The following is a 21,276-nucleotide window of genomic DNA, read 5'->3' as shown; positions in this document are numbered from 1 at the left end:
TATGTTTGCAGTGCCTTCTCCTGGATACACGTCCCATAAATTATTTCAGTGTCTTGATAATGGGCGTGTGGGTGGTGGCCAGTTTTTTGGCAGCATAAATGATGCTGCCGGGCGCACAGTGGGCATCGTGACCTAACAAAGGCACCTCCCCCCTGGAGGGGGCTGGATTCCTGAGAGGGGGTGCCTGCAGGAGACCCCAGTCTCTCTCACCGTTGGTGAGTCGAGAAGGGCTCTGGTACACAGCTGCTGTGTTTCCTCTCTCAGAGGAAATCACTCCTCCCTGGCCTGTGGGGATGGGCTGCAGAAGGGAGCATAGATTTCCCTCAGCTGTTTATTTACATAGATCACCTATTCTGGCCACCTTGGACAGATTTGGGAACAGTAATGGAGAAAGCCCTATGCCCTGTCCTCATGGACCTGTGACTTAATGGGAAACAAAGACCCATTCCCAGACAGACACGGCCTAGCATGATCAGGGAGGGATGGGGGCTGGTAGTGTATCACAGACAAGACCTGAGGAAAGGAATGTGGTCAGCAGGCGACAAGGCAGGGAATAGTATTCCAGAGGGTGGTACAGCCTGTGCATAGTCTGGAGGAGAGAAAGCACGCCGGATCGAGGATACTCAAGTCACTCCGAGTGACTAGGCTATGGACTACATGGTCTATACAGATAAGGAAAAATACTGAGTTAAGTGACATAAGGGCTGGAGAATGGGGGAGAGAGAAAAGGGAAGGTAATTAGTCAAAAGCCATGGGCTGTAGCTAACCAGAAACTCCATGTTCCTGGATGAAGTCATTTCAACAATCATCTAGAAGGTCCCCAGAACCAATGCATTCCTTCTTGCATGTGAACAGTGTCTGACTATCAACAAAAATGAATCCACAAGCCTCTATGGCTTAACCACCTACCGCAGACTTTCCCCACTTCTCATCAGCCCACCTTCCTTAACTAGAGCCAATGTAAATTTAAAGAACTTTCTTTTCTTGAGACCTCCTCATAAATGTGCCCTCTCTGAGTTTGGGTCAAGTTGTTTCCGTTAACTGGCTTTGCTGCTGGTGAAGCAGAAACTTCTTGTTCCAGGATTCAGTCCTTTTACTAGCTGTATCTGTAAAAATAAACCCTTTTATTTCAGAGATCTCTTGGTCTCTAGAATGTCTGATTCATCAGGAGAAAGGGCATGAGCTGCATAGAAGAAGTACGAGGAAGATGAGATTATTTGGGGCTCTCGACCAATTGAGTCTGGATGTTTCCCTGAGGTCCTGGGAGTCATGGAAGGTTTTTTTAGGGCGCTTGTTCCCAAGGTGTGGTCCTCAGACCATCACTATCAGCATCATCTGGAAACTTGCTAGAATCTCCAGCCCCACCTCAGATGTACTGAATAAAAAACTCTTGAGTAGAGCCGAACATCCTGCAAGTGAGTCTTACGCACGCTCAAGTTTGAAAACCTTGGGCTTAGGTCATGGTCTGAGTCCTTAAGATTACGTGTCAGAATACAAATGAAAATGAGTTTACCAAATATTTACTGGTGCCAGGCCCTCTTCACATGGTATCTTACTGACTTCCCACAACTCTGTGAGATGGCGGTCTTTGCCCCTGTTTCCTAGAGATGGGTGTTAAACCACTGAGTAATTCTCACAAGACCAAATTTTCTTTTAGAAAAATGTTTGATATAAAAGCCCATTGGGTAGAAGGAGAAGGACGAGTAGGGGTTGCCAGAACCACCAACAGGAACCACTTGAAGGACTTCCTACTGTCTCCAGAACACTCTGCCTGTGAGGTTCGCGCGCCCCGGTATCTGGGCACCGCCTCCCTCCGCCCGCGCGCTCCTGGCTCCTGCTGGGAGCGTTACCGTGGAGACGGAAGCGTGAAGCAAGTGTGCCTCTGGGAAGGCGGAAGGCGGTTGTGGAAGTGCAGGCGGCCATTTTGAGACCGGGCAAGAGGGGCGGGACTGAAGCGCCCAAGATGCGGTTGACCGTTTTGAACTGTGACTGGTACCGCTGGGCGGGAGAAGGGGGGGTTCCTGCGGCCATCCCAAGGAGGGATGTGGGGGGTGGGAGAGGGGCTGAGAAGGGGAGGCGGGAGGGAGGAGGCAAGGAGAAAAAGGAGTGGAGGGACCTGGCCACGGACGGGAGGGGCGGAGAAAGGACGGGGCGAGAACAGGGAAAGGCTGAGAGTAGAGGCGGGGCGATGCGTAGGGGCGGGGCTAGAAGAGGCGGTGAGAAGAGAAGGTAGCTGTCCGGGGCATGGAAAGGGGTGGTGAGGAGGGCGAAAAGGTGGCGCGATTAGGGAAGAAGGTGAGGATCGGGGTGCTGACGTCAGACAGGGAGAATGTGCAGCGTGAGGAGAAGGCGAGAAGCGAGGAAAGGGCCTCTCAGCGAGGGAAAGGCCGGTGGCGAGGAGAGATTTCGGGGCAAAGAGCACCTTTAAGGAGAAGGGGCGGGTCGAGGAACCGACTTGGGAAGATCCGCTCGCCAAGGATAAGGGGAAAGGGGCTGTTGGTAAGGGGCGGGTCGAGGAACAGGAGCGGGACAAGGAGCGGAAACTGAGCGAAGTGCAAGCTCCCGGCGAGAAACAGGGGTGGGGACAAGGGAAGGGGCGGGGCGTGGAGAGGCTCCATGACCAGGACGGGGAGAAGGCAGAGGCTGGGATCCGCACCCGGCACCAGCGCTGGGACCGAGCAAGGAGAAAGGGGCATTGCAAAGAGAAGTGGGGGATCGGAGCAAGAGGTGGGGGCGGAGCTAGGTGCAGTTGCAAGTGCAGGTGTAGGTGCGAGACCAGGACGGGGCTAAATAGGTGGGGCGCAGCCAACACAAGAAAAGGAAATCGAGACAGGGTGAAGAGTGGGGGTGGGAATGAGAGAAGCGGGTAGAGCAAAGAACAAGGGTGAAGTTAGATAAAGGGGCGCGACGAGGAGGCGGGGCGAAACCAGAGGCAGGGGCGTGGCCAGGAGCAGCGGTAGGGCAGGACCTTCAAGAAGTAGCAGAGGTGGAATCCAGAATAGGAGCAGATGCAGGGCCAGGGGCGGAATCGAGCAAAGGCGGAGACAGCAGCAAGCGAGAAGCAAGAGCCGGGGCGGGACCTGGAGTAAGTGCAGGGGCGGAGCCAGGAGCAGGGGCTGGGAGAAGTGCAGGAGTTAGAAGGGATCTCAAGGCTTTCCCCGCGCGCAGTCTTGATGGCGACTGTTGACCCCAGCATTCTCCAGGTTCGAGCTAAACGTTGTAACCTGCCCCAAGATGTCTGCTGCTGGCCCTGTGTGGCCAAGACTCCAAGTCCTGAGGGCGCTGTGGGCACTGCTGGCGGTGCTATTGGCACCGTGGAGGCTGTGGGCAATTGAGGATATCCAGAAGTGCTCCTGGCAGGTTGCCCTGAACAAGTTCCAGACGATAGGCAAGAACCTCGGGAGGGACCGCTTCTTCTATCAAGAACCCCTAGGCACAGTGGACAGCTTGTTCAGCCAACCGGTGGACTCACGCTTTGACCTGAATAAGGTGAGGGAATAGGGATCAGAAAAGTGAGAAGAGGCCTTGGACCCGCACCATGGACTCTGGACATTTGCCCAACCTTTCCTTTCAGGAATACCTGATTTTCCCTTATTTCCTGAAGATCAACTACTCCTGTGAGGGAGAGGTGAGTGGGTGAGGTGCATGTGGGCTCATTCTGTGTGGGCGTCGTTTTCCACATTTTAACATTTTAATAATGGTGGCACCATCTGACCCTGGGACTATAAAGGTTGTTGAAGATTCCTAGTGTCCCACCAGACACATAGTAGGTGCTTAGGTAAGCTTTTTTTTTTGCCATTAAAAAAATTGATATATAATTCACATACCATAAAATTCACTATTTAAAGTATACAATTCAATAGTTTTTAATATATTGAAGTTGTGCAACCATCACCACTAATTACAGAACATTTTTATCACCCAGACAGAAACCCTGTGCCCTCCATTCCTCCCGCCCCTGGAGACCGCTGATCCATTTCCTGTCCCTATGAACTGGCTTATTCTGGGCATTCCATGTAAATGGAATCAAAATATGTAGCCTTTGGTGTATGGCTTCTTTCACTCAGCGTGTTTTCAAGGCTCATGCATATCATAGCATGTGTCAGTATTTCCTTTTTTATGACTGAATATTAGATTGTAAGGATATACTACATTTTGTTTATCCATTCATTAATTGAGGACATTTGGGTTATTTCCACTTTTTTGGCTATCATGAATAATGCTGCTGTGAATATGTGTGTACAAGTTTTTGTATAAACATATGTTTTTAGTTCTTTCCAGTACATACCTAGGAATGGAATTACTAGGCTATATGTTAACTCTGTTTCACTTCTGAGGAATTACTAGACTGTTTTCCAAAGCAGATGCATAATTTTACATTCTCATCAGCATTGTATGAGGGTTCGGGTTTCTCTACATCCTCTCCAACATTTGTTATTGTCCATTTTTTTTATTATAACCACCTAATGTGTGAGACATGGTATCATCTCATTGTGGTTTTGATTTGCATTTCCCTTCTAACAATGATGGGAAACATCTTTTCATATGCTCATTGGCCATTTATCTGTGTTCTTTGGAGAAATGTCTATTCAGATCCTTTGCCCATTTAAAAATGGAGTTACTGTTTTTTTATTGTTGCATTGTAAAATTTCTTTATATATTCGGGATACTAGTTTCTTATCAGATATAAATATCTTGTAAATATCTTGCCACATTCTGTGAGTTGTCTTTTCATTTAGTTGATGGTGTCTTTGAAGCAAAAAAAAAATTATGTTTATTTAGATGTAATGCACATACCGTAAGTAGCATCAAAGATTTTAACTTGATGAACATCCAATTTATCATTTTTTTCTTTTGTTGCCTGTGCCTTTTGGTATTAATCCATTTTGAGTTAGTTTTTGTATATGATGTCAGGTAGGGGTCTAACTTTGCCTGCAAATATCCACTTATCCCGGTACCATTTGTTGAAAAGATTATTCTTTCCCTGTTGAATTGTCTTGACACCCTTGTCAAAAATCAATTGACCATGAATGTAAGGGTTTATTTCTGGGTATAATTCTTTTCCATTGCTCTGTATGTCTGTCTATATGCCAGTACCACACAGTCCTTCCTGAGGGCTGTAGCTTTGTAATTAAGTTTTCAAATCAGAAAGTTTGAGTCCTCCAACATTGTTCTTTTTCAAGATTGTTTGGCTCAGGTAAGCTTTCTGAGGACAGTAGAATGCTATGGTCTAGAACTGAAGTTCTGGAGACTGCAACCTGGGTTTGAATCTGCCATTGTCTAACGTTTATTTGGAGGAAGTATACCCTGATTCAAATCCCAGCTCTGTCATCTAATAGTTGTGATCTCAGGCAAGTTACTTAACATCTCTGTACCAGCTTCCTCATCCTTAACAAGGGTATTAAATTGCTCATACATACTCATTTCATAAAATGATTAAATGTATGTGAAGTATTTAGTACAGTACCTGGTCATAGAAAAGGTTCGATGGCAACAACAAATTTCTAGAGTGAGATCGTTGGCAGAGAGTTTTATTCTGTGAACCTTTTCTCCCTATCTGTAAAAATGCAATAATAATAATACCTTTATCTGTTGATTCAGCACCTCAGATCCTCTTTTTCTTACAATGGGGGAGATACAGTGATAAACAACATGGCCAGGTATTTCTTATGGTTTCATCCTGGCAAGGAAGCAGATAATCAGCAAGTAAATACATAAAATAATTATGAGGAGTAGTTAGTGTGAAGAACATAAAATGAGGAGGTGTGTTACAAAGGAGGGTGTTGGCTGGCATGGTTGGGGAAGGTCTCTGAAGAGCTTGAGCAGAGACCTGAATAGTGAAAAGGGACACCCGAGAGGAGAACTGGGGAAGGCATTTCAGGCGGAAACAACAGCCAGAAGAATGGCCCTGAAGTAAGGAGGAGGCCGGTGTGTGTGAGGAAGCTCAGAGAGGCCCGTGTGGATGGACAACGAGTGAGGGGGACAGTGGGAGGAGGGAGGGAGGGAGGGGAATGGGGCCACAGGAGCCATAGCGAGGATCTGGCTCTCACTCCGAGATGGAGCCCTGAGAAGGTTCGAGCAGAGGAGGGGCGTGGTCTGACTCAGGTGTTTACAGGCTCGCCTCCGCCGTTGGGGGGGCCTGGCGGGAGCAGGGAAGAGGCTGATGCACGGTCTAGGATAGGAGTTGAGAGTGGACAGAACCAGAACTGCGCGGGCGTTGAGGGCATTGCCCTGACAGGGAGGAGGCGCGCACTCCACCAGCTCCTGCCACCCCGTGGTTGGAGACCCGGCAGCAGGGCCGAGACCGCCGCAGTGGGCAGGCATGAAAGGGCCCTGGGCCTGTGCGGATGTGGTCAGACCCACTACTTCTCTCTCCCTGGTCTGTCGCCAAACTAAACAAACCTGGGTCCGCTTATGCGGAAAGCCAAGCGCTGACACTGGGATGTAGTGAGACAAAGCGGCCCTTTATTGCAGGCGTCAAGCAAGCAGAATGGGACCGGTGGAGGGGGTGCTAACGCTCAAGGTCCTCAACCCTCGTTTGGCTTACAGGCAGGGGCTTTTAAAGGCAGGATGACGGGAAAGGTTGTAGGGTGTGAGCAGCCGGTGCCCACTGTTCTGATGGGTCAGTGGTGAGCCGACAGGATGGCTCAGGAGTCTGAGTCAGCAGTCTTCTGGCTCCACCCAGTCTGGGGTTTAGTGCTTGGCCAGCAGGTGGTCAACTGGTGGGGGGTCTAAGGTCCTGCAGAACATCTCAAGGACACAAGTGTCAAGAATTTGTGAGGGGGACTCAGAGGTCTGTGTCTGTTTGGTTTGCTTTCCCGTGGTTTCCAAACTCCCATTTTCTTTCATCTCTAACCACTCAGTCCAATTCCCGCAGAGTGGGTCACTATTAGGGGACTCGGGCTTCTCTTTGTTAATGAGAAGTCAGAGGGGCTTCACCAAAGAGGGGGTACCTGCTCCGTTTCAGTCTCTCAGTCCACACCCACCCATCCACCTACAGTGGTTGAGGGCAGCCTTCTCTTGGGGGTGCCTCCAAGCCTTTGCTTATGCTGTTCCATGCACTGGGAATACCCTTCTCCTTTTCTCCTTGCATCCACACTCTAAGCCCTGCCTGTCCTCAGCTCAGCCAGGATCTGCGCATCTCGGGGAGGCTGTCACTGGAAGCCCTTCACCCTCTTCCCCAGTTCCTTTCTGTCCAACTGCCCCATCCCACCCTCACCCCCAGGTCCCAGCCCAACACCTGGCTGTCCTCAGACTGGTTGGGGGGCGGGGGTAGGTGGCAGAGAGTTCAATTTCTGAAGGGAAGGTGGGAGTCTTAAGAGCAGGACTGGGGAGCCCTTGAGTGAGGGAAGAGGCTACTGGCAGGTCTGGGTGCCGAGCTCACTCCACCTTCACATTTTTGCTTTTTCCAGGCTGCCCTTCTCTGTGCACTCCCTTTATCCAAATGCTGTCTGAAAGCCTTGGCTCTGGACTCACCCCCTCCAGGAAGGCCTCCTGACTCCTTCCACAGCTCCTAGCTCCTCTCCTAGCTGGCCTTTCCCCCACCCCAGTCTCAAACCTAGACCATGTTCTCTGGCTTTCTCACCCAGAGTCTGTCCTCCTGGCCCAGCCCAGAAAGACAGTCTACTAAAGGTGGGGCCACAGCTGGGGGAATCCAGAAGCTTTCTTAAGGACACACCTGTGCGGCTCTTTTGCCCTCAGTCTTCAGAGGCGCTGGTCCGCAAGGGCTACCTGACGGGACTGAAGCCCATGGTGCTGGTTACCTTCCAGTCCCCAGTCAACTTCCATCACTGGAAGATAGAGCAGCTGCAGATTCAGATGGAGGGAGTCCCCTTCCGCAGCAAAGGTGGGCTTGGGGAACACTTGGAAGGGTCTCAGCCTGGCAGGGCATGGGGTGGTCGCTGAGGCCTCAGGGAGGTCTATGACCTCAAAAGGAGGCCAGGGTCATCAGAAGAGCACGTGGCCTAGCAGTGATTGTAGGGGTTTGGGGAGCCTTGGTGGGGTTTATGACCCGGAGGAGGACATGAGGAGGCCTCAGTGGGTTCCATGGCCAAGATGGGGCCAGACAAAGGCCCCAGTGGGTCCATGGCCTAGAGGGGGGCTTGGGGAGTTGCAGGGAGATCCCAGTAGTCTGTGGCGTCAAGGGGGCCACTGGGAGACACCCGCAACCTCCGTTCTTACTGCTTACCAGCAGAGCCGTGCAATGCAGAGGTGTGTGTCATGAGCTGGTACACACCCATGCCCATCAAGAATGGCAGCGTGGTCATGTATGTGGACATCAGCAGCAATGGCCTGGGGCCCTTTATTCCTAATCAAAGGTGCCCTTTCTCAAGCCCAGGGCTGGGGGTAGACTCTGGGAGGGACTTCCTATCCCCCTATCCCCCAAGAAGCCAGGAGGAGACCAAAGGGAGGGAGTAGGGCTGGGAGGTGGCTGTAAGCCATGGCAGGAGCTCCTGACACTGGAACCCTCACCCATGCCTGCCCCACACCTGCTGCCAGGTTTCAGGTGAACATCAATGGCTTCCTGCAGAGAACAAGAGATGACACGCTCCAGTTCACTGTGGGAAATGAGGTGAGGGGGCCCAGAGAATAGGCAAGGTAGAAGATACAGGTTGCAGACAGTAGGCCGGGGCCTTGCTTACTTACCAAAGAAGTGGTAGATGCTATTTCCAGAGTGCTTGCTTTGTGCCAGGCCCTGGGTGAAGTGCTGTACTAAATGCGCAATCACATTCAGTCCCACAAGGACTTCCCTGGGAGGGAAGGTGCTCTTACATACCCATTTCAAAGAGGCAAAAACTGAAGCCCCAAAGGGATGGAGTCATTTGCAGTCTCTCAGCACATTCATATGGAATGAGACTTGAAACTGTCTGCCTGACTCCTGCACCCATAGTCCTGATCGCAGTGCATCCACTCATTCATTCATTCATCAGAGACTTACTGAGCACACAGTGTGGCATCATGGAAACACAACACTGAACACACAGACCCAAATCCCTGCCCTCACAGAGCTGACATTCTAGCGTCAAACCTGTAAACATGAAATCAAGTAAATTCTATAGTAGGTTAAAGGTGGCAAGTGCTGTGGAGAGAATTCAAACAGGGTGAGGGGAGCTGGGTCTGTGCAGGAGGGGCTGTTTACTGGAATGGTCAAGAAAGGCATAACTGAGAGGTTGACATCTGAGGAAAGCCCTGAAGGAGGAGAGGAAGGAATCATGTGGACACTATGGGAAGAGCATTTCTTATAGAGGGAACAGCTAGCGCAAAGGCTCTGAGGCGGGAATGTGCCTGGTAAGTCTGAGAAGCAGTGAGGAGGCCCAAGTGGTTAGGATGAGGTCCGAGAGCTATGTGGGCAAATTGTGTGAGGCCTCAGGGGTCTAGAGGGGCTTTGGCTTCTATTCTAATGAGGTGGAGCCATGGTAGGGGAGGGGAGCATCGAGCAGCCTCTTCCCCTGCAGCTCTACGAGCTGATACCCCGGTACTTTGTGAATGCCCCATCGAGGCCTCTGTGGTACACCGAGGAGCAGGCACCAGTGCTCATCCTGGGTGGCATTCCTGAGAAGAAGCTCATCTTGCTGACTGACACCAGCTTCAAGGACTTCTTTCTTGTGGAGGTGAGTGGTGCAGGGCAGATGGTGGGCTGGGCCTCCTGAAGGGTGCTGGGCCTTAGCCCTTAAAACAGAGGGAGGCCTGGGGCTATAAAAGGGTCCCCAGAGATATACAAGCTCCCGTGAGAGGCAGATAACATGAAAGAAAGATAAGACTCTGCAGCCGGGCACCCTGGGTTCAAATCCCAGTTCTGCAACCTCATGGCTGGCTGTGTGACCTTGGGCAAGTCACTTTACCTACCTGAGCCTCGGATTCCCCATCTGTAAAGTGGGAATAACACTTATATTCACCTCATAGAATTATTGTGAGGATGATATAAATTCATATCTGCCAGGCACAGAATGAGTGCCTATGTAAATTGAAGTTATTATCATTTATTTATAATTTGTAGTTCTGAAATCCAAAAACTTTGAAAAGTGCATTTTCACGAGGTTAAGGCTAAAATTGATTTGTTAAGAGACCCTGATCTGAGCTAACAAAGGGTACCTATAGTCTTTATGAATCCCATCGAGTGTTAATAGTCAGCAGCTTCCCTGAAGGAATATTGAAGTGTTTGATCAAGGGGTGCTGCCCCAGACCTGAGGGTATATGTATGAAGGGTATGTGCATGCCTGCTTACCTTCTAAACTCTGAAAAATTCCGAACTGTATTATACCTCTGGCCCCAAGTTAAAGTTGAACTTAAGACATCCTTATTCTTGTTCTTTGTAATAATTTGGCACTGTGAGCCTGTATTATTTGCAAAATGGGGAAGGAGCATCTGAAGCAAGGTTCTTGTGATATGTGTGACAGAAACACCGTTGAGCTGGTGCAGCAGAACTCCAACTCAGGGTGGCTTAAGCAGAGAAGGGGATTTAGGAGATGCCCGTAACTGCAAAGCCCAGGCACAGATCAGCCTTCAGACCTGCCTTGATTCGGGGCTCAAATCAGGACTCCAGCTTTCAGCTCCTCTTCTGGATCAGCCCCATCCTCAAAGTGGCTCATATCATCCCAACTCCCAGGCCAGAGAAAGGGAGCTTCCCAAATAGCTTAAAAAAACAAACAAACAAACAAAAAAAACCCTGACATTTATTTCCTTGGTCCTGATTGGTCCAGCTTGGGTCATGTGTCACAAAAATAATAGAAAGTGCCGGCTGGTTTAGCACAGGTCAGAAGCTCTAACCTTAGGAAGAGGGCAGCTTAGACAAGAGGCAGAGAAAGCACAGTTCCCTCAAGGTGAAATCAGGGTAGTTGAGGGGGAGATGCTGGTTGTTAATTGTGTCCAAGATAACTGTGCATCCCAGCAAACCCACAAGATGGCCTTAACCTCCTCCCATCAAGGTTGAGAGCCCCACCCATGATTTCTGAGAACCCATGTGAGTTAATGGTCTCCTAGTTCCCTTTGGTTCTGAATTCCTGCTTCTACTGAACTCGTTCAGTTTATAGACCATCTCCCTATCCTATGTCAGCTCTCTGTTCTGGGCCAGGTCTTCCCAGACCAACTCCTGCCCCAGACACACCCACAGGGAATATGTAGCTGATGTGGATTCTGCTGAAGAGATGTGGAGTGCAGAGAAGGGGGTTTATGTTAGAGGTATGAAAAGTTGAATTTGAACTTAAGACATCCTTACTCTTGTTCTTTTTAAAAAATTATGGAGGTGAAAATCATAAAATTTGTAAAATTAACCACTTTAAAGCGAAAATTTTAGTGCCATTTATTATGTTCATCACACTGTGCAACCATCACCTCTATCTCGTTCCAAAAATTTTCCATCATTCCAAAATAAAAACCCAGTTATCCTCCTTTAATCACGGGGATATCTCCCTGGTAACCCACATTGCTGTCTCCTCTCTTCCTTCCTCCTGTCTCTCCTCAATACTCCCCTCCAGACTGCCCCTAGGATTCCATAGGAGTCCTCGCACTGCGCAGCTCTCCTCAGCCCTATGTTGGTCAGGTTTAGATGCTCTAACAGAGACTTCTGAAAGAGAACAGCTTGAAGAGACTTGCTCATCTCTTAATAGTCCAGAGTTGAGAAACCAAGTCCCTTCCATCTTCTGCTCACCCCCTGCTAGGACCTAGATGTCGATCTCATATGTACACTCGGAGCTGGGTCATGCCCATGTCTGTATTCCAGCCACTGCGAAGGGGAAAGAGCAGAAGCAGAGGGCAAGCTATTTTCTTCTAAGCAAGTTTCACTTCCACTCTCATTCAATTAATGAGGAATAGGTCACTTGGCTACACCCAAATGCAAGGGAGGCTGGGAAATATAATTTCTACCTAGAAGGCAACTGCCCTGCTAAAACTCAGTCACCAAAGAATATAGGGGAAATGGACTTGGGAACTCAACTAACCATCTGCCAAAAGTGGAAGATGAAATTTATTGGTTCACTTAACTGAAAAATTGACAACTTCATGTCCAAGTTGACCCAGGATTTCAAATGATGTCACCAAGACTGAGTCTCTCTCTCTCTTCATCTCTTGGACCTGGTTCCTAGGTATTGACTCTATGCTCAAAACAGTTCTGTCCTCTGAAACTACAGAGGCTTCATCTTCTCAGGCCCCCATCAGTGCAGTGGGAAAGATCTTTCCCAGTACCTGATAACCCTGACATCATAAGATTGCTTCCACTTGGTACAGCTTAGGCCATTTGCCCATCTCAACTCAATCATGGTGTCCAGGGAAACCCAACAGGCTGCTTATTGAGTTAAGTGAGTCAGAAATCTCTAACTTTGCTCAAATAAGAAATCCAGCTGACTTACAACTTTCCCTTCCTCATATATGCGGGAGACAAGGGAGATGTGGTGATCCTCTTCTAGCTTAACAAAGAAAATTTCCAACTATGTCTTCCAGAAAACAGAGGCATCGAATCAAATATTAACAGGGCAATACATGACAAGTCAAATGACAGATGTTGAAGGTATAGATTAATTTCACCAGGTTCAACATCTGTAGTCTAAGTGGATTACAAGACTTTCTTAGAAATAACATTTTCAAGGAAACTCTTAGGATGCTGAGTAGGGTTGAGAAGTAAGAAAATTAATGTCCTCTTTAACTTGATGAAACTTCCCTTGGCAGCACTGCCTAGAACTTTGCTTTATTTATACTTTCTTTTGAAAACGTAGTGGAAAATTCTACTTTTTAGTGGAAAATTTCAATGAGACACAAAAGTAGAGAGAATAGTAAAATGTACCCAACTTCATAAATTTTTAACATTTTGCCTTATTTTTTTTTTTGGCCCACCATTTTCTTTTTCTGGAGTGTTTTAAAGAAAATCCTACCCATCATACTATTTCACCTGTAAATGCTTGAAACATCTGATGAAGTATCTCTAACACAGGAGGACTTTTAAAAAATAAAACTGCAATGCAATTATAATACCCAGAAAAATTAGCAATAACCTTTATTATCATCTAACCCAGCCATAACCAATTTTCCCCAATTGTCTAAAACTGTATTTTTGTTTATTAAGGTATCATTGATATACAATCTTATGCTCAGGTTTCACATGAGCAACATTGTGGTTACTACATTCCCCCCCTATTATCAGGTCCCCCCCACATACCCCATAACAGTTATGGTCCATCAGCGTAGTAAGATGCTATAGAGTCACTACTTGTCTTCTCTGTGCTATACTGCCTTCCCCATGCCCTCACTCTAAGTTATGGATGCTAATCATAATACCCCTTAATCGCCTTCACCCTCCCTCCCCACATACCCTTCCTAGTCCCTTTCCCTTTGGTAACTGTTAGTCCATTCTTGGGTTCTGTGAATCTGCTGCTGTTTTGTTCCTTCAGTTTTTGCTTTGTTCTTACACTCCACAGATGAGTGAAATCATTTGATACTTGCCTTTCTCCACCTGGCTTATTTCACTGAGCATAATACCCTCTAGCTTCACCCATGTTGTTGCAAATGGTAGGATTTGTTTTCTTCTTATGGCTGAATAATATTCCATTGTGTATATGTACCACATCTTCTTTATCCGTTCATCTACTAACAGACACTTAGGTTGTTTCCATTTCTTGGCTATTGTAAATAGTGTGGTGATAAACATAGGGGTGCGTATGTCTTTTTGAATCTGTGATTTTGTTTTCTTTGGGTAAATTCCTAGGAGTGGAATTCCTGGGTCAAATGGTACTTCTATTTTGAGCTTTTTGAGGAACCTCCATACTGCTTTCCACAATGGTTGAACTAATTTACATTCCCACCAGCAGTGTAGGACGGTTCCCCTTTCTCCACATCCTCGCCAACATTTGTTGTTGTTTGTCTTTTGGATGTTGGCCGTCTTAACTGGTGTAAAGTGATATCTCATTGTGGTTTTAATTTGCATTTCTCTGATGATTAGCGATGTGGAGCATCTTTTCATGTGCCTGTTGGCCATCTGAATTTCTTCTTTGAAGAACTGTGTGTTCAGCTCCTCTGCCCATTTTTTAATTGGCTTATTAGCTTTTTGTTTGTTGAGGTGTGTGAGTTCTTTAAATAATTTGGCTGTCAACCCCTTATCAGATATGTCATTTATGAATATATTTTCCCATACTGTAGGATGTCTTTTTGTTCTACTGATGGTGTCTTTTGCTGTACAGAAGCTTTTTAGTTTGATATAGTCCCAGTTGTTCATTTTTGCTTTTGTTTCCCTTGCCCTGGAAGGATATGTTCATGAAGAAGTTGCTCATGTTTATGTCCAAGAGATTTTTGCCTATATTTTTTTCTAAGAGTTTTATGGTTTCATGACTTACATTCAGATCTTTGATCCATTTTGAGTTTACTTTTGTGTATGGAGTTAGACAATAATCCAGTTTCATTCTCTTACATGCAGCTGTCCAGTTTTGCCAACACCAGCTGTTGAAGTGGCTGTTGTTTCCCCATTGTATATCCATGGCTCCCTTATCGTATATTAATTGACCATATATGCTTGGGTTAATATCTGGACTCTCTATTCTGTTCCATTGGTCTATGGGTCTGTTCTTATGCCAGTACCAAATTGTCTTGATTACTGTGGCTTTGTAGTAGAGCTTGAAGTCAGGGAGTGTAATTCCCCCTGCTCTATTCTTCCTTCTCAGGATTGCTTTGGCTATTCGGGGTCTTTTGTTGTTGTATATGAATTTTTAGAACTATTTGCTCTAGTTCATTGAAGAGTGCTGTAGGTATTTTGATAGGGATTACATTGAATCTGTAGATTGCTCACTTGTTCATTTTTGCTTTTGTTTCCCTTGCCTGAGGAGATATGTTCATGAAAAAGTTGCTCATGTTTATATTCAAGAGAGTTTTACCTATGTTTTCTTCTAGAAGTTTTATGGTTTCGGGACTTACATTCAGGTCTTTGATCCATTTCGAGTTTACTTTTGTGTATGGGGTTAGACAGTGATCCTGTTTCATTCTCTTACATGTAGCTGTCCAGTTTTGCCAGCACCAGCTGTTGAAGAGGCTGTCATTTCTCCATTGTATGTCCACAGCTCCTTTATCATTTATTAATTGGCCATATATGTGTGGTTTATATCTGGGCTCTCTATTCTATTCCATTGATCTATGGCTCTGTTCTTGTGGCAGTACCAAATTGTTTTGATTACTGTGGCTTTGCAGTAGAGCTTGAAGTTGGGGAGCATAAACCCCCCATCTTTATTCTTTCTTCTCAGGATTGCTTTGGCTATTCGGGGCCTTTTGTGGCTCCATATGAATTTTAGAACTATTTGTTCTAGTTTGTTGAGGAATGCTGTCAGTATTTTGATAGGGATTGCATTGAATCTGTAGATTGCTTTAGGCAGGATGGCCATTTTGACAATATTAATTCTTCCTACCCAAGAGCATGGGATGTATTTCCATTTATTAGTGTCCTCTTTAATTTCTCTCATGAGTGTCTTGTAGTTTTCAGAGTAAAGGTCTTTCACTTCCTTGGTTTGGTGTATTCCTAGGTATTCTTTTTGATGCAACTGTGAGTGGAATTGTTTTCCTGATTTCTCTTTCTGCTAGTTCATCTTTAGTGTATAGGAAAGCAACAGATTTCTGTGTATTAATTTTGTATCCTGCAACTTTGCTGAATTCAGTTATCCTAGTACTTTTGGATTGGATTCTTTACGGTTTTTTATGTACAATATCATATCATCTGCAAACAGTGACAGTTTAACCTCTTCCTTACCTACCTGGATGCCTTTTATTTCATTGTGTTGTCTGATTGCCGTGGCTGGGACTCTCCAAAGTGGGGAGAGTGGGCATCCTTGTCTCGTTTTCAATCTTAGAGGAAAAGCTTTCAGCTTTTCACTGTTAAGTATGATGTTGGCTATGGGTTTGTCATATGTGGCATTTATTATGTTGAGGTACTTGCCCTCTATACCCATTTTGTTGAGAGTTTTTATCATGAATGGGTGTTGAATTTTGTCAAATGCTTTTTCAGCATCTCTGGAGATGATCATGTGATTTTTGTCCTTCTCTTTTTTGATGTGGTGGATGATGTTGGTGGTCTTTTCTAATGTTGTGCCATCCTTGTATCACTGGAATGAATCCCACTTGATCATGATGAATGATCCTCTTGATGTATTTTTTAATTCGGTTTGATGATATTTTGTAGAGTATTTTTGCATCTGTGTTCATCAGGTATATTGGTCTGTAGTTTTCTTTTTTTGTGGTGTCTTTGCCTGGGTTTGGTATTAGAGTGATGCTGGCTTCATAGAATTAGTTTCTCTAAAAATGTCTTTTAAAGTTGGTTTGTTTGAATCAGGATCAACAAATTGCATTTGGTGTTCTTTTTCGTTTGTTTTTTTAATCAAATATACATCACAATGGTTCAACAGTCCCCTCCCCCTCCCATTCCCCTCCCCACTCCCCTCCCCCTTGGTAACCACTAGTCACTTCTCAGTATCTATGAGTCTAATTGCATTTGGTTTTAATATTTTTCTCACCCTTAAGTCTGCTTCCCTCCACCCTTTTTCCCCCAACCAACCACCTTTTTCAGGCAATTTAAGAAACCAGACCTTTCGTTCTATAGAATTTGGCTGCTTGCTTCCTCATGGCATTGATTAACTTGTTCCTCTGATCCTATGTATTACTGTGCTCAGGCTACCATAACAAAATACCACAGATTGAGTGACTTAAACAACAGAAATTTATATTCTCACAGTTCTGGAGGCTATAAGTCCAATATCAAGTTGCCAGCTATTTGGTTCTGGTGAGGCCTCTCTTCTTGGCTGGCAGGAGGTGTCTTCCCACTGTGTTCTCGTTTGGATTTTTGTCTGTGCTCCTGAGTAGAGAGAGAGAGAGATATCTGGTGTCTCTTCCTCTTCTTATAAGGATACCAGTCCAGTAGGATTAAGGCCCCCCATGCTATGACCTTACTGGACCTTAATTATCTCCTTAAAGGCCCCATCTCCAAATATAATCACATTGGGGGTTAGGGCTTCCCCATATAAACTGGAGGGGAGACAATTCAGTCCATAACACCTCATAAGGGTACAGGCTAGTAGTGAACTCTATAAGCTTGATTAAGTTTAGATTCGCTCTTTTAAGACCCAGTTGCGGTGGTGCCTTCCCACTTTTAGTGATATTACCAGTGTTAGTGATCAGTCAGTGAGTTCAGATTGTGTTAGCCTGATGGCCAGTTGTGTTTAAGGCAGAATAGGATTGTTAAAAATGTGCCTTGGGCCAAGCATGGGATATTTTAGGTCCACAATAGATACAACCCTGACGGTGGCCTGGAGAACAGGCTGTTGAGTATGGTTGAGTATGCTGTGTGGTACCCGACTTTAGGTAGCACACGAAGCCCCAGCTGGCTCCTGCCTGGGTCGCCTGCTTTCCTGACCCATGTTAGGGAAGTTTGGCCATCAAGGTGCTGCTTCAGGGTGAGCAGAGAGAGGGCAGCTACATGTGTCCATGCCAAGCAGTTGTCAGAGCAGGTGCCTCCCCAGCAAGGCAGGCTGCAGAGGCTGAAGCCAGGGCTACCTGCCCACTGCTGGTTCTGCCCCTCTACAGTTGAGCATTGACAGTTGCTGGGTAAGCTCCTTCCACTGCTCCCAGGCCAGCTTCACCGCCACCATCTATGATGCCATCGCCACTGAGAGCACTCTCTTCATTCGACAGAACCAGCTCGTCTACTATTTTACAGGCACCTATATCACACTCCACGAGGGCAACCACAGCAGTGGTGAGGGGCCATGGCCAGGTGATGTGTTTTGAGGTCCATAGCGTCTCAGCAAGGGGACCAGCCTGTTGGAGCCCCAGAGGGAGCCTCCATGAACCCCCACTGGAGGCACTTGGGTCTGGAATTGCCATGGGTGTGGCGGGGGCATGTGTGTGGGGGAGGGACTGTCCAGGATCCTGAATGACCACAGCCCACCTGCCTGGGCCTTTTCCTACCCTCTATATGCTGGGGTTACACTTGGCACTGTGAACCAGTTGAGGGAAGATGGGGTGTGAGAGTGAAGGGAGGGAGCAGAGAGAAAGACATGAGCATGTACACAAGCTCACACACACACACACACAGACTCAGAAAGGCAGACAGAAAGGGAAGAGAGGGCAATTGAGATGAGCAGCTGCAAAGGCAAAGCCATGAAGGAAACTGATCAGAGAGGAAAGACTTTTGGTTCAGCCTGACCTTTTAAGTGATAACAAAGCCCTCCTAGTTCTTTGTATTTCTCACCTCCCAACTAAATAAGAGGTGTCTACATATAGGGTCACAGAAACTTGTACTGTAACCCATATTCATCAGTAATGCATGTTCACAACAGCTTCCTTTTTCTCCCTTTCTTACTTAGGGCACTTTGACAGTGGGAGGAGCCAAGTTAAAATAGACTTAAGTCAAAGAAAGGGGTGTCTATTGGCTTAGAAAGATGAAAAAGCCAGGAGTCAGTTGGTTTCAGACACAGTTGCACTTAGGGGCTCATTGTAGCTGTAGGACCCTCTTTGTGGCCATGGTGACTCCCTGCTCCTCCCAGCAACTGCAGACATTCATGCCCTCAGAGGCCCCAGGAAAAAGCATCTCTTTGTTAGCGGTTACAAGCTGGGACTGTCTCTGACTTGTCCAGCTTGATCACATGACCAGCTCAGAAGCAATTGCTCTGGCCAGGGAATGCCAGGGTGGGGATCAACCCAATCTGAACCTCATAGACAGAGTGTGAGCAAGGAAGATTTTCTCAAAGGCAGCTAGGGCCCTACACCAAGGGCCCCATGCCAAGGGCCCCTCAGACACCACACGGAACAGCTACTCCAGTGGGCAAGGACAAATAACAGGCTCAGTAAGGCCAGGAAAATGTGAATGGGGGCCAGGTCCCAGGACTAAACCCCTAGCCTGAGGTTATGTGCTGGCTCCTGCAGGGAGCTGGGTTCGTGTCTTGGCCAACGAGTGCATCAAGAAACTATGCCCTGTGCATTTCCATAGCAATGGCTCTGAGTACATCATGGCCCTTACCACTGGCAAGCACGAAGGTTACGTTCACTTTGGGACCATCACAGGTAAGGGTAGGCACCTCTGACAGCCCAAGAGACCTTCAATACCTTCTCAACTCCAAGAATTGTGACCTCAGGCCCTTATTCCTCACCATGTGCCTTCAGGAAGGGTCCCAGGCTGGAGGCTGCCCCTATGAGCAGGATGGGCCTACGCATTTGTAGGGATAGGGCTTGGGATGTGTTATGTATCCTTTTTGATGTGTTTGGCCTCAAAAGTCAGAAGCCAATTCAAAAATAATTTCAGCATAAAGAATTTTGTGGACTTACATATAAATGAAAAGACCAGGGCAAACTCAGGATCCAGGGGCTCACCAGGTACATCATCAGGACTCTATCTCTGGGCTCCAACACATCCAACCCATGTCACCTGTGGCTTTGGACAGGTGACTTAACCTCTCTTTTTGGCTTTATTTCCTCATCTGCAAAATGGGGCTAATGATAGTACTAGATACTTGCCTCACTGGGTTGATATAAAGATGAAATCAGTTGGTATACATAAAAGTCTTAGGACAGTGCTAGGGATACAGTGAGTACTATAAAAAGTGCTATCGTGAGTACTGCAGTTTGGCTTCATTTTCAGATAGATACTCTTCACATGGATGTTCAGGATGGCCCCCAGGAGCTCGGAGTTCGCATCTCCCACCAGTTTGAGTCACTCTACGAGACTGAGAGCAGCGTCTTCTCTGTTAGCTCTAGCACGATTCCCAGGGCTGCTCTGGTTGGCCCATTCTGGGGCAGTGCCCAGTCCCAAGCCAATTACTATGACTAGAGAGATACTCTGATAGGCCAGGAGCGAGTGACTGAAGGGCCAGGGTGAGACCTCCCTCCACCACCCCCAACCTCATCCCAAGGACTAAGGGGGCGAGAGGCACAGCATTCCACCCTGACAATGGGAGAGCTGGTGTGCTGAGGTGCCAGGTGGGTTGGAAAGGGCCTGAGCATCGACCTGCCCTGCTCCACAGATGGCCGTGTGTCCTTCGAGTTGCTGCCCAGGCGGTGGTCCGTGTGTGAAGGCATACAAGATATCCAGCTCCCAGTTGCGTCTGCAGAGGGTGTGCAGGGCAAGGGGAAGCAAGTACATGGGGGAGCAGCGAAGGGTGGGAGAGGTCATGGGAAAGAGCAGGCAGAAACAGGGATTGGCCCAGCGGTCCCAGAGACCTGGAAAGGCTGGGCTATTGTGGACCTCCCCCTTCCTGTCCAGTTGTCATATGCTCCATAACCTGGGCCACATTCATTGCGGACAACTACAGCCTACTGTTGTTGGTGGAAATCGAAGACTCCAAGAAGTATTTCCAGGTGGTCAGCTACGACCTGGGTAATTCAGCACAGTGGGGGGCTGAGCACGAAGGGGTGGGAACCCAGACTGAACTGTGAGCCCATCCTGCCTGATCCGTGCCCAGCAGAGAGCAGAAGGGAAATGATGCTCATGTCCCTCCTGCATAAGGGATAGTGATGGCAAACATGCTTGGCAGGCCGGAGAAACTGAGGGGAAGTCAATGTGATGAACAGAACAGGGAAAGGGAAGGAGGGAGATTGATTGGAGAGGTGAGCAGAAGCCAGATCTGGAAGGGCTCAGGATAAGATTTTATTTGATTTTAACCTGAACTGAGGACAGGGCTGCCATGTACAGTTTGTACAGGCTGTGCACTGGACTCCCCAGCCAGGGAGTCAGAGGAGGCAAGTCCTGTGCCCTAAAAGGACTGTATTGTCTCGAAGGCAGTGCCTTTTTATATTTTATAAAAAGATACTCTAAGGGCTAACAGGCCCAAATGGGAAGCCATCGGAGGGTTTTTTTGGAGGGGATGGGAAGCTATTGACTTGCAGTTTCAGGTTTTGAAAGCTCAGGGCCTCAGACTTTGCTGTGTTCTCCCTACCTGTAGTCAGTGATTACCTGGCTATCCTCTACACCATCCCAGAATTCATCCCTGATGGTAAGATGGGAAGGCAGGTGGGGGGCCTCAAAGGTGGGTGGGGTACAGCAGGGGCCCAGGTGACCCCACCTCACCGCTGTATCCACTCTGCTTCTTCCCTGGCCAGCTCGAGGCCTGGAGTTCCTAACGATCCTAGGGACAGAGTCTTACACCAACCATCCAATGGTACCTACAGGCATGTCCTACAACCCCTACAACAACCTGCTGTTCATCTGGGGCAACTTCCTTCTGAGCAGGTAAAGGGCTGGACATGTTCTGCCTCCACAGCCTCATTAGGATGGGAGCCCATTCTGATGTCACCAGGTTTCCAGATAATGCCCAAGTCTAGAAG

At 47.4% G+C, this 21,276-nt stretch overlaps 1 protein-coding gene across 16 annotated transcripts in view; it reads left to right on the top strand.

Annotated features, from left to right (window-relative positions):
- Nucleotides 1–1,778: 1,778 nt before the first annotated feature.
- The window catches only part of CATSPERG (cation channel sperm associated auxiliary subunit gamma), a 31,699-nt gene continuing 12,201 nt past the window's right edge, over nt 1,779–21,276 (top strand). Inside the window, exons 1-13 of one of the 16 annotated variants that reach the window (XR_012126518.1) lie at nt 1,779–1,985; nt 3,194–3,489; nt 3,575–3,628; nt 7,702–7,846; nt 8,192–8,318; nt 8,500–8,572; nt 9,456–9,611; nt 17,542–17,713; nt 18,883–19,020; nt 19,977–20,066; nt 20,216–20,329; nt 20,895–20,945; nt 21,052–21,181. Coding sequence is in view for 15 of the 16 variants with exons in the window: in XM_073225511.1 (XP_073081612.1) it covers nt 1,964–1,985; nt 3,194–3,489; nt 3,575–3,628; nt 7,702–7,846; nt 8,192–8,318; nt 8,500–8,572; nt 9,456–9,611; nt 17,542–17,713; nt 18,883–19,020; nt 19,977–20,066; nt 20,216–20,329; nt 20,895–20,945; nt 21,052–21,181 (1,568 nt within the window). In the remaining variant the exon portion in view is untranslated. The other 15 variants (XM_073225511.1, XM_073225500.1, XM_073225501.1 and 12 more) reach the window with 15 other exon arrangements.

The sequence above is a fragment of the Manis javanica genome, chromosome 17, assembly GCF_040802235.1.
Source record: "Manis javanica isolate MJ-LG chromosome 17, MJ_LKY, whole genome shotgun sequence".
Lineage (NCBI taxonomy): Eukaryota > Metazoa > Chordata > Mammalia > Pholidota > Manidae > Manis > Manis javanica.
Note: the sequence above shows the minus strand (reverse complement) of the source record. Positions and strands in the feature narration are given on the sequence as shown.